The 13,464-nt window shown below is 39.9% G+C and overlaps 1 protein-coding gene across 1 annotated transcript in view; it reads left to right on the forward strand.

The window, feature by feature from the left end:
* Positions 1 to 595: 595 nt before the first annotated feature.
* Positions 596 to 13,464, forward strand: part of EDARADD (EDAR associated via death domain) — a 100,277-nt gene continuing 87,408 nt past the window's right edge. Inside the window, exon 1 of the mRNA XM_021000419.2 lies at positions 596 to 1,232. Within this exon, the coding sequence (XP_020856078.1) occupies positions 986 to 1,232 (247 nt within the window). The 5' untranslated portion in view covers positions 596 to 985. The remainder of the gene's footprint in view (positions 1,233 to 13,464) is intronic.

Below are 13,464 nucleotides of genomic sequence, written 5' to 3' on the forward strand. Positions count from 1 at the left end.
CCAGAAAGCTATTAACAACTGGGATCTGTATTGGGGAAATTAAGATAGGGTTCATGTAGGAGGTGACATTTGAGCTGAACTTTGAAGGAAGCTAATAAATTCCATGAGGTGAGGTGAGGAGGGAGGGCTTTCCTAGCTACTTAAGAATCCCTTTAAGTGCTCAGCTACCCTTTCTACCAGTGAGACTTTGGGTAAGTCTTTTAACCTACCTGAGTCATAGTGTCTTCATCTACAAAATGAAGGTTCTGAACTAGATCCCTCTGAAGTTGCTTCCAACTTTAGATCTGTTCATCTTTATAAATGAAATCCTAAGCTTTCTTATAAGAATTAAACATCTCCACACTAATTCACAGTAGCTACTTCACTTCAGTAAAAGGCCTAGGTACTGCTAATGAGTTTTAAAACGAGAATCATCTTTTCATTCTCTTTGTTGTAGTACTTCCCCGGGGGAGGTCAGGTAATGACTAATGCAAAAAAAAAAATCAAAATAGAAATTATTAGCATGTACTATCATGCATCAGAACCTCGTCTACATAAAGATCAGGAAATTGCTTAAATATCAGACTACCGTATATAACACAAACCATGCCTACTGCACACAGGTAGCTCTGGGGTCCTAGCTAGGGTAGCATCCAGTAAAGTTCACTGCCGTCTGCCTAAATATAGTGAGACTACGGCTACGGTTGGCTGAGGTTAATCATTTCACGGTAGGAATCGAGAAGCCCGGTGCTGAGCAGCAGCTAAGCTGAAGCAATTGCGGGATCAGTCCTCGCGGCTCTGGGCAGCGGCTGCGGCAAAAGGGGAGTCCGGAGCGGGCAGCCGACGCGCTGGGCTTCGGCGGGCGAAGGGGTAGGCAGGGCTAGCGGCCGGCGGGGCCGGAGCCGGAGCGCCCGCAGGCAGGGAAAGCCACGGGGAGCCCCCCCCCCCAGCTCCGAACCTGCCGAAGGGAGGGAGCTAGAGACGCGCACAGAGGGGGCTTCTCTTCATGCCCAAGCAGGAAGTGAGTACAAGGAAGAAGCCAGCGAAGACACAAGGAGGAGGAGGAGGAGTTGGGGTGTTTTTATCAGACCGACCCGGGAAAGCCGGAGTTTCCATCCTTCCCCTCACACTTTGCTTTCGCCCCACTTTTACCCACGCTTCCCCATTCCCCAGCGAGCTCCCCAGCTCCGAGCTGGTACTGGTGCGCCCCCACCCCGCCTCCATGGCTTCTGCCGAGGACCCTCTGCTTACAGGTAAGTTGACATCGAGGTGGGGCGTACCCTCACCTACCGGGCGAGTAGCGGTGCCCTGAGGGCTGGCCGCCGGGTCTAGGTGAGGGGCGGGAGAGGAAGGAGGACTGAGTCTCAGTTCCTGCCTGGAGGTGGGGAGGCGCGGGATGGGCACCCAGCGTGGCACCCCCACCCACATTCCCCACCCGGGGCCACGTTTGGAGCAGTGCTTGCCGTGCAAGACGGGGCCCCGTGGTCCTTTGGGAACTCTCGAAAAACAAGGTTTTTTGGGGGGGCAGTTGCCAATTCCCCTCCACCTCCCAACCCCCCACTCCCGCACACACTTATTGTCTGCTTTCTCCATCTCCGTCTTCTTTCCTCTTGAGCCTCTTGCCCTCTTTTCATTTCTTGGCCCCAGTGCTTTTGTTCTGGACCGGGAGATGCCAGGTTGAAACACGTCCAACCAATCTCCCTGGCATAAAGCTGTTTAAGTGTCTGATTTCTTCTCTTATTTCCACCTTCCCTACTTGCATACTGTGTAGGTCCTCTCCCCCCACCCCACCATCTCCTTCTTACCTAAGTCTCACAGTGGGGGTTGGGTGGGGGGTGGAGAAAGCGAGCTGTGTCATTCCAAACTGTACTTACTAGAAAGTTTTAAGTGTCAGGATCCGGTCAGTCAACAGTCATTTATTAGGCGCTTACTATATTCGAGTCACTGTGCTAAGCGCTGGGCATACAATGAAAGGCACAGAACCAAAAGAAATTCAGTGAATCGTGAGTTCACATCTATGGTGGGCTTAACCGGGATGTTTTCTTCCTATACACTGCCTCAGACACTGATATCGAGTAAAGACCTTCCATTGAACTCACCATGAACTCATCACCTCTCCCAACTGCACAGCTAGGGGGATCTTCTTGGTCTTGTCCTCTAGCCCTATATAGAGTACAGACTATATAGATGCTGTTTCTCTGGAAGTTTCTGGGGTTGGCCCCTCTAGGGAGAGCCAAAAGTAATTACTTTAAGTACGCTTCATATTGAGTTACTTATGCTGTAGATATGGTTACCTTGAGGAAATCAGTAAATCAATAAACATTTATTAAGTGCCTACTCTATAGCAGGTTCTGTGTTAAGTGCTAGGGATACAAAAAAAAGGTAAAAGACATGAAGAAATGGAGATGAATAGTTGACCAAAAGTTTAAATCAGAGTACTGACTTATTTTTGTTAATGTGCTGTTCCTTGAGGAGTTTCCTAGAGTAGCAAACAAGTCAACAAGTATTTAAGGGCCTTCTATTTGCCAGCCACTGTAAGAAGTGTCTTTGATTATTAAGAAATGGGAAGTGATAACTGGAAGAAAATGGATAAACTTGCCTAGATATCTCTGTAAGAAGGGTATGCCCACCTCTGATTCACCCCTTTCCTTTGAAAAGAGTCAGGAAATGGAGATAAAACATTATGGAAACCCTGGATTGGAGATCTGATCTTCTGAATATCCAAATGTAGAATTTAGTATTCTTCTGGCACAAATGCCATGTCCTGGTGGGTGGTTTTTGCCTGGCAAATTATTCCCTGACCTGCTGTTAGGCTATTACTGCTCATACTGATACTTTAGGGGTCCTCATTTACTTCCTAGACTCTTCCTTCTTATATTTACTCATCATTTCTTTTTCACCTCTTTTTTGTGCTTGATATTAGGACTACCATCAGAGAAATATGTGAATTCAGTTCTTAGGAGCCAGCCTCCATCCGTTTGGCTTCTGGTGATTCTAAGGCTACTCTTGATAATGGATCTAGCTGCTATGCCTGGTACTCCAAAAAGTGTTAAGGTTAATGATGGGGGCAGCTAGATGGTGCAGTGGATGGAACATAGGCCATGAAGTCAGGAGGACTTGAGTTCAAATTTGGTTTCAGGCACTTACTAGCTTTGTGTTCTGAGCAAGTTACTTAATCCCGATTACCTAAAAAAAATATGTTAATGGTGATGACATTTTCTGATACTTCATTAAGACTTTTGTGATTTTCAGGATGGTAACTCTCCCATTTATATAATGAAATCACAGTATACTACTTTAGTATCATATAATGTGGTATAACTTGAAGGTGAAGAATAAAGATAGAAAAGTTAAACACTAGCTCTACCAAGCTGACAGAACAAACACACTCTTGTTTTGATATCTTTTTTTTTTCCTTCAACAGGGTCAGTATTTTAACTGGATTCACTCCTTAAAGTAAATATATGTGTCTATGTATTTTATGACAGATACAGACACATATCTACATATACACATATACATGAGCAGTAGAATAAAAAACATACAACTTTTTCCTATTAAGAAAACCCATGACAGTTTGGGGTTTTCCAAAATAAAAAACTTTAGGACACATATAACCATTAGAAAATTAATGTATTTTTATATCTTTCTTACTAACTCAGTTAGTAATATGCAGTATAACACTGACCAAATCAGAATTTTTCTCCTAGAGGGGGAGAATATGTAATTTAGATTTTCTCTAGCTGTTGAAAACTAAAGATGAAGAAAGGGTCTTTGATTTATATAATGGTGATAACATTCACTGATCCATTTTTAATCCTATGAGAAATTATATTCTTTATTTCATTTCAGTGTTAAAATCTAAGACTTAAATTTTAGTTTTCCTGTGTCTTTTCCCAGGAAACTGATACTTTTAGTGTTGGCTGTACCTATTGTACCTACCACTCCAAACTTGGCGTCAACATGAGGAAAATCTTCCTCTACTGTTGTATTCACCGTCCAGTTAATTAGGTTTGTCTATCATACCAGGATATGTCTACATAAGGGCAAAGCCAGCAGCCTTCATGCCCTGCATTCACTACTCTGCATTTGGATTTTTTTTTCCCACTTAATAGTATTTCATTTTTTCCAATTACATGTAAAGATAGTTTTCAACATTCACTTTTATAAGATTTTGAATTCCAGATTTTTCTCCTTCTTTCTTTTCCTTCCTCCGTCTCCAAGACAGCAAAGCAATCTGATATAGGTTATACATGTACAATCATGTTAAACATATTTGTACATTAGTCATGTTGTGAAAGAGGAATCAGAACAAAAGGGAAAAACCATGAGAAAGAAAAAGCAAAAAATAAAAGTGAAAATAGTATGCTTCGATCTGCATAGTTCTCCCTAGTTCTTTCCTCTAGATGAGTCTTTTGGAATTGTCTTGGATCATTGTGTTGCTGCGAAGAGCTAAGTCTGTCATAGCTGATCATTGAACAATGTTGCTGTTACTGTGTACAACGTACTCCTGGTTCTGCTCACTTCACTCAGCATCATTTCATACAAGTCTTTCTAGGTTTTTCTGAAGTGTGCCTGCTCGTTGTTTCTTATAGCACTATAGTATTCCATTACATTCATATACCACACTTTGTTCAGCCATTCCCAATTGATGGGCATCCCTCAATTTCCAATTCTTTGCCACCACAAAAAGAGCTGCTATAAATATTTTTGTACATGGGTACTTTTCCCTTTTTATGATCTCTCTGGGATACAGGCTTAGTAGTGGTATTGCTGGATCAAAAAGGTATGCACAGTTTTATAGCCCTTTGAGCATAGTTTCAAATTGTTCTCCAGAATGGTTGGATTAGTTCACAACTCTACCAACAATGCATTTAGTATTCCAATTTTCCCACAGATTCTCCAACATTTATCATTTTCCTTTTCTGTCATATTAGCCAATATGATAGGTGTGAGGTGATATCTTAGAGTTGTTTTAATTTGCATTTCTCTGATCAATACTGATTTAGAGCATTTTTTCATATGACTACAGATGGCTTTAATTTCTTCATTTGAAAACTGCCTGTTCATATTCTTTGACCATTTATTAGTTGGGAAATGACTTGTATTCTTACAAATTTGATTCAATTCTCTCTATATATTAGAAATGGGTCCTTTATCAGAAACATTGGCTGTAAAAAATTGTTTTCCAGTTTTCTGTTTTCTTTCTCATCTTTGGTCGCATTAGTCTTGTTTGTGCAAAACCTTTTAAATTTAATATAATAAAAATTATCCATTTTACATTTTATAATGTTCTCTATCTCTTGTTTGGTCATAAATTATTCCCTTCTCCACAGATCTGACACGTAAATTATTCCTTGCTCTTTTAATTTGCTTATGGCATCACCCTTTTTGCCTAAATTATGTACCCATTTTGTCCTTCTCTTGGTATAAGGTGTGAGATATTGGTCTGACACCTATGCCTAGTTTCTGCCATAGTGTTTTCCAGTTTTCCCAGCAGTTTTTGTCAAATGGTGAGTTCTTATCCCTGAAGCTGGAGTTTTTGGATTTATCAAACAGTAGATTACTATAGTTGTTTACTACTGTGTCTTGTGTACTTAACCATTTCCACCATTCTGTTTCTTAGCCAGTACCAAATAGTTTTGATAGTTTTAGATCTGGTATGGCTAGGTCACCTTCTTTTGCATTTTTTTTCCATCAATTCCCTTGATATTCTTAATGTTTTGTTCTTCCAGATGAATTTTGTTATTATTTTATCTAGCTCTATAAAATAATTTTTGATAGTTTGATGATTATGACACTGAATAAGTAACTTAATTTAGGTAGAATTGTCATTTTTATTATATTAGCTCGGCCCATCCATGAGCAATTGATATTTTTCCAGTTGTTTAGATCTGACTTTATTTGTGTGAAAAGTATTTTATGGTTGTGTTCATATAGTTCCTGGATTTGTCTTGGCAGGTAGACTCCCAAATATTTTATATTATTTACAGTTATTTTAAGTGGAATTTCTCTATCTCTTGCTGCTGGGCTTTGTTGGTAATGTACTGATGATTTATGTGGATTTATTTTATGTCTTGCAGCTTTGCTAAAGTTGTTAATTGTTTAAGTAGTTTTTTAGTTGACTCTGGGATTCTCTAAGTATATCATCATTTGTAGAGTTATATTTCTGTTTCCTCATTGCCTATTTTTATTCTCTCAATTTCTTTTTCTTTTGAGATACAGTTCTCAGGAGTTATAAGTATCATCTTACCATGTGGGGATGTAAACAGTTTAACCTTATTGAATAACATTTCTTTTTGCTTTCCTGTTTACCTTTTTGTGTTTTTCTTGAATCTTGTATTTGAAGATTAAATTTTCTGTTTAACTCTGGTCTTTTCATCAGGAATGACTAAAGGCCTGTCTTTCATTGAATGCCCATCTTTTCCCCTGAAAAATTATGCTCAGTATTGCTGGGTAGCTGATTTTTGATTGTAATCCAAATGCCTTTGCCTTCTAGAAGATCATATTCCAAGCCCTCCAGTCCTTTAATGGAGAAGCGGCTAAGTTCTGTGTAATCCTGACTGTGGTTCCTTGATATTTGAATTTTTTCTTGCTGGCTGCTTGCAGTATTTTCTCCTTGACCTGGTAATTCTGGAATTTGGCTGCCTATTCCTTGGAGTTTTCATTTTGAGATCTCTTTCAGGAGGTGATCAGTGGATTCTTTCAATGACACTTTTACCCTCTGGTTCTAGAATATCAGGGCAGCTTTTTTTCATAATTTCTTGAAAGATGCTGTCCAGGCTCTTTTTTGGATCATGGCTTTCAGGTAGTCTAATAATTCTTAAATTATCTCTCCTGGATCTGTGTTCCAGGTCAGTTGTTTTTCCAATGAGGTATTTTACATTTTCTTCTATTTTTTCATTCTTTTGATTTTGTTTGACTGATTCTTCATGTCTCATAGAGTCATTAGTTTCCACTTGCCTAATTCTAATTTTTAAGGAATTATTTTCTTCAGTTAGCTTTTTTATCTCCTTTTTCATTTGGCCAATTCTACTTTTAAAGGAGTTGTTTTGCTTTTTGTGCTTCCTTTTCCAAGGTGTTGACTCTTTTTTCATAATTCTCTTGAGTAACTCTCATTTCTTTTCCCAATCTTTCTTCTCCTTCTCTTATTTGATTTTTAAATTCTTTTTGAGCTCTTCCAAGAGGACTTTTTGGGCTTGAGAACAGTTCACCTTCCCCTTTGAGGTTTCACATGTAGGCATTTTGACATTATTATCCCCTTCTGAGTTTGTGTTTTGATCTTCTCTGTTTCCATAATAGCTTTTTATGGTTAGGGCTCTTTTTTTTTTTGCTCATTTTAAAAAGTTGAGCTCTACTTCTGGGGTACAGGGAGCGCTGTCCTAAGCTTCTTGTGCTGCGGGCCAGGGGTCTGGTCACTGGCTCTCTATGCTGGGGCCTCAGGGGCTGGTGGCTTGCCCATTGCACTGGGGTGGCCTTACCTACTCTCGCCTGTTGTGCTGGGGTTCTGGGGCTGGCAATTTGCCTTCAGCACTGGAGCTGGAGGCCTCACAGCTGGTCTGCTGAGCCAGAACTGAGGGGCCTCAGTTGCTGATCTGTGCGGTGGTTAAGAGCCTTCCTCTGGCTTGCCTGGACGCTGCCTGAACTGGACTATGCTCTCCTTTTACTCAAGTGAGACAGACCTGAAGTCCTTCTGAGTTATCTTAAGCTGGAAATTCTTTTACTCCATCTTTTTGTGGGTTCTGTCTCTCTAGAATCTGTTTAAAGGCTTAATTTAATATTGTTTCTGAGGGAAACCAGGGAGAGCTCAGGCAACGTCCTGGCCTCTCTCCACCATCTTGGCTCTGCCTCCACTGCTCATCATTTTCACCAGCCATTAGAGCAGAAAAAATTTATCCCTACCAGAAGCTTCCCTCCTCTCCAATACCCTTCCCTAGCCAGCCAGACCCTTATTGTGGACCTGCTAGACAGAGAGAGCCCTGTTAATTTTATGCCTTCTTACAATGCTTATTTCACCTTTTTCCATCATATTCTGCCTCTGCTTTCTCTGTTTTCTTTTCCTCACTTGAATGTGTTCCCCTTGTCTAGGTCTTCCTTTCATGTCTCTTTGTTATGTGTCTCCTCCCTCGTTCTTCTCCTCTCCCCACAGTTTGATCTTCTTGAGTGTTCAGTGTACTACTGACTGACACCTTTAAATCTGTGAAATACTGGCTGGGTAGGTGCCTGAGAAATCAAAGTTAGAGTCCTATTTATCGCAGTGCCTTTCTTTCTTTTGTCCCTGCACCTAGTTCTGAGATTGATGGTGCAGGGCTGTTTCAAGAGACTGCAACACACTTGCGCTTAAGAGTGAGATGAACCAAATATTGGGTCGGTGGACATATCCATTTCTCCTTGCTTTGGAGACTTTTGTGATCATGGAAGTAGTTCAAGACTCCGGGGGTTCTTTATGACCAATAATAGAAACAACTGTAGCTCAAAAGAAAATTCATGGTGTCCAAAAAGTAGATTCTACAATCACATGTTCAAAGAATCCCCTTTAATTCTTCACTAGAAAGCACAAAGAGCCACGATTTCGGCTTATGGCACAGTGAAGTTTGAAAGCATCTGGTACATTCTCCTGTTTATCAACATTTGCTCAGAAAGAAGTGAGTTAAGAGTACTTCTTTGAACCTACTTTGAGTAATTTGCAGTCTATCATTTGCTGTGAGAAGCACACATTTATACAGTGACTTGATGTATCTACTGTCTCCTCTCGGATTTTTCTAGCTTCATATGGAGAAAGGCATCAGAATGTTTGACATGAAACCTACAAATGACTCCACTTGAAAAATTTAATTACCCCATTGCTTCCATTTCCTCATCACTGACTGTCCTTGACTCCCTGTAATCTGGCTTCTGCCTCTACCCTTCTACTGAAGCTGCTCTCTCAAATGCCACCTCTTTGTTTTCTTTGAAACTTTCTTTTCTTCTTGTTGCCCCCTCAAGCTTGGTAATCCCAAAAACCTGTCCTTAGCTTTCCTGTCTTTCTGTCTGTCTGTCTCTCCCATCTCCTTTGGCATTCTCATGTACTCCCATATCTTCAGTTGCTACCTCTATAAATTACTGCCAAACATGTATCTTTAGCCCTAAACTCCAGGCTTGCATCTCCAGCTGTCTAGAGGATAAGCCCACCTAGATCCAATTGAAATCCAACATATCCAAAACATATTATCTTTCCCCTAAATCTGATTCTTACTTTGATGTTTCTCTCAGTGGTACCACCATTCAAATCTCAGAATTTCAAGGTTCATTGGGACTGCAGAAGTCATGCAGTTTAAAAAATATCTGACTGAGAATTTCTTATACATCATCCAACAAATGAATAGCCAGCCTGTGCTTGAAGGGCATCAGTGATTACCTTTTGAGGCAACTCATTCTTCTTTTGCGCCTTTATTTCTTAGGAAGTTTTTCCTTATATCAAGCCAAAATCAGATTCTCTGCAACTTCTACCCATTCATCCTGACTGTCCACTGAAGTCCAATTTCTCTTCCACGTACTCTTCAAATGCTAGAATGAAACTATGATGATTCTCCTAAACCAATTTTCTCTGATCAGGGAAAACTCCAGTTCCTTCAACAAGTCATTGGATGGCATGGTCTCTTGTCCCTTCACTATTATGGTCTGGAACCACTCCAGTGTGTCAATATCCTACTTGAAATATGGAGCCCAGAACTGAACATAATCCTTCAAGATGCATTTCAACCAGGACATTACGCCTTTGGATTACAGAGCCTAAGATCACTTTAGCTTTTTTGGCTGTTACGTTAAACTGTTGACTTATATTGAATTTATAGTCTCTTAAAACTGCTAGTATCATTTATTGCCTGGCTCTACTTTCCCCATATTATACTGATGAGTTTTTTTTTTGGGGGGGTAAGCAATGGAGTTAAGTGACTTGCCCAAGGTCACACAGCTAGTAAGTGTTATGTGTCTGTGGCCGGATTTGAACTCAGGTCCTCCTGACTCCAGGGCCAGTGCTCTATCCACTTTGCCACCTAGCTGCCCCTGTACTGATTAGCTTTTGAACCCAAGTATAGGCCTTTGCATTTATTCCCATTAAATTATATCTTATTAGGTTTGACTCTAGTTGGATAAGATCTTTCTGGAACCTGACCCAGTCATCCATTAGATTTGCTATACCTCTCAGCATCATAGAGTTAAGGACTAGATGTGTGATTTCATTGTATAGGGAACTTCTGGATGAGAAACTCCCTGGACCAAAGCAGGTTGCCAATTTTTCTGTAATTTTGTCTTAAAAGAGTTGCCTATTGGGGCAGCTAGGTGGCTCAGTGGATAGAACACTGGAGTCAAGAGGACCAAGTTCAAATCTAGCCTCAGATACTTACTAGCAGTGTGACCCTGGGGCAAGTCATTTAACCCTGATTGCCTCAAAAAAAAAAGTTGCCTAGAAGAATAAGAGATTAAATTAAATACCTTGTCTAGTGTCACATAGCTGATACATGTGAGAGGCAGGGCTTACATCCAGGTCTTCCTGACTTTGAGACCAGTTTTTTATTCCCTTTGCCACATTGTCTCTCATCTCATCTGCAAATATGAGAAGAATAGGAAAGACAATGCAGCATAGACACAGAAGTATGGATTTAGAAAAGAAGACCTGAATTTGAATGCATCCTTTAAGTGCTTACCAGCTGTGTGACCATAGAGAAGTTACTTAATCTCTCTGATCCTTAGTTTTCTCATCTGTAAAATAAATATAATACCTGTAGAACCTAATCACACAGTTGCCTCAAATGATGTATGTAAAGTGCTTTGCAAACTTTAAAGCACCATAAAAATGCCACTTACTACTAAGTATACCTTTCATACTGTCATCCAAGTCATTTGTTAAACAGCACAGGACCAGAGGTGGAGCCTTGGGGGCACAGCATTAGAGACTTCCTTCCAAATTGACGTGGGCACATTCTTGACTGTTGGGTTCAGGTGTTTAAATAAGTTAGATTCTAAATTATCTTTTTTTTTTAAGGGATCCTGGTGTTCATCTAGTCTAATACTGCCACCTTCCAATTTTATTTTATGTTTTTAAATATTGTACTTATTTTAGTCAGCTAAGACCTGCCTTTCTCACCCTCCCACTTCAACTTCCCCCTCCCCCAGCAATTGAGAACACAAGAAAAACAAACTTATTAAAAACATGTATAGTTAATCAAAACAAATTTCTACACTAGCCATGTCTAAAAGAAATTGTCTCATTCTGTATTCTGAGTCCTTTCACCCCTCTGTCAGGAGGTGAGTTGTATGTTTCAGCATTAGCCCTCTGGAATCCTGGTTGGTCATTACTCTGATAAGAGTTCAGCACAGTAATATTCCATCACATTTATATGCCATAATTTGTTCATCCGTTCTCCAGTTTCTGGGTACTCCCTCAGGTTCCCATTCTTTGCCATCTCAAAAAGAGTGTTAAATAGTTTTTATATCCTTTGAGATTGTTTTGCTTAGCACTAATCTCTCCCTTAATCTATCCTTCCTCTAATTCCCCCTTCACCTTTCCCTTGCATTTTACTGTTGAGTGAAATGGATTTTTGTACCCAACTCTGTGGCATGTGGGCATGCGTATGTGAGTGTGTGTGTGTGTGTGTGTGTGTGTGTGTGTGTGTTCTTCCTTTTTTTGAACAATTCAGATGTCAGCCATTCTGCCCTGTCCTTGTTTGTATCTTGTGCTGACAGTATGAGATAATTTTTCTTCTTGTGCATCCTGATTTTATGAAATAATTTTCTCTAATCTCCCTTTCCTTTCTCCACATCTTCACCTCCACACTGGTGTATTCCTCTTTCACTCTCTTTCCATTCTTTTTTCTAAAGATCACCAAGACATAACAGAACCATTCCCAGGTCTTGTCTGATTGAACCCTAATGATGATAAGGGTTCAGAGGGGACACATGTATCATCTCCCTGTATTTGAATGTAAGCTTGTCCTTGTTTAGTCCTTTATCTTTGTTCATTCATGCTTACCTTTTCACTCATGTGTTTGAATTTCAGAATTTCTCTGCAGTTGTGGTTTTTTCGTCTGCAATTCTTGAAATTTCTCTATTTCATTAAAGCTCCGTTTTTTTACTGTGTGGTATTATACTTTTTTTTTTTGCTGGATAAGTTATTATTGGCTTTAAACCTATGTCTTTTGCCCTCTGGGATATTATATTCCAAGTTCTCTGATGCTTTCTAGTAATGGTTGCTAAATTGAGTGTGAGCCTGACTGTGGTTGCTCAATACTTTCTCAGTTTTTTCTTTTGGACTCCTTGCTCACTGTCTTTTTTTTTCTGGATTTTTTTTTATCAGGGCTGGTGAACATTTAGGGTTAGTAGTTGTGGGTAAGAGCTTAACTGCATTGCTTACTTCACCCTCCACCATCTTGGCTTTCTAGAATAAGAAACTTTGTCAAAGAGTTTGCAGAAATTCAGGTGTACTTTTGTGAACTGTGTTCCCCTGATCTTATGTAATAAATGTGTCATAAAAGAAATTAAAGCAGTCTGACATCACTGGCTTTTTATGGAGCCATGTTGTGATGTTAGAAGACTTTGTGATCAGTGCTTTCCTTTCTAAATCCTCATTAACCAACCTCTCATCTTTTTCCTTTTTGAAAATCAGGACAGCATTTGCCCATCTGCCCATGTCAGGACAGCATTTGCAGACTACTTACCAGTCTTATAGTACCTCTTCAATTCTCTACAATCTTTCAAAGATAACTGATAGCACCTTAATGATCTGTGATTCACTTAATCTCCCATGTCTGAAACTTTGGGGCTATCTTTGTTTCCTTCCCTTCTCTTATCCAATAAATTACAAAGTCCTATGTGTTCATAAAAGCCCTCCATAATCTCCCCCTTTCCTCCCTTTCTAGTTTTCTTACACCTTACTCTCCACCACATATTCTCTGATACTGTGACATTGACTTCCTTGCTGTTGCTTGCACGAAACACACTGTCTCTGACTCCTAGTGTTTTCCCTGGCTGTCCTAGAACTTTCCTAGAACTCTCTCCCTCCTCATCTCTGCTTCCTGACTTCCCTAGCTTCCTTCAAGTCTCAGCTAAAGTCACCCCTTCATCATGAAGCCTTTCCTAGTCCTCTTCAACTTAGGGCCTTCCCTGTGAAATTACCCCCCAATTTATCTCATGTATGTGTATATATACATATACATATACATATACATATACATATACATATACATATACATATACATATACATATACATATACATATACATATACATATACATATACATACATATACACATACACATACATATACACATACACATACACATACACATACACGTACATAATGTTTATTCATAGTTGGTTTCAGGTTGTCTTCCCCATTAGATTTTGAAATCCTCAAGAGCAGGGACTGGTTTTTTGCCTTTCTTTGTATCCCCAGCACTTAGCACAGTACCTGGCATAAGGTAGGTGCTTAAAAATTCTAGTTGACTG

Source organism: Phascolarctos cinereus, unplaced genomic scaffold (genome assembly GCF_003287225.1).
Source record: "Phascolarctos cinereus isolate Bilbo 61053 unplaced genomic scaffold, phaCin_HiC Scaffold_5;HRSCAF=322, whole genome shotgun sequence".
NCBI classification, from domain to species: domain Eukaryota; kingdom Metazoa; phylum Chordata; class Mammalia; order Diprotodontia; family Phascolarctidae; genus Phascolarctos; species Phascolarctos cinereus.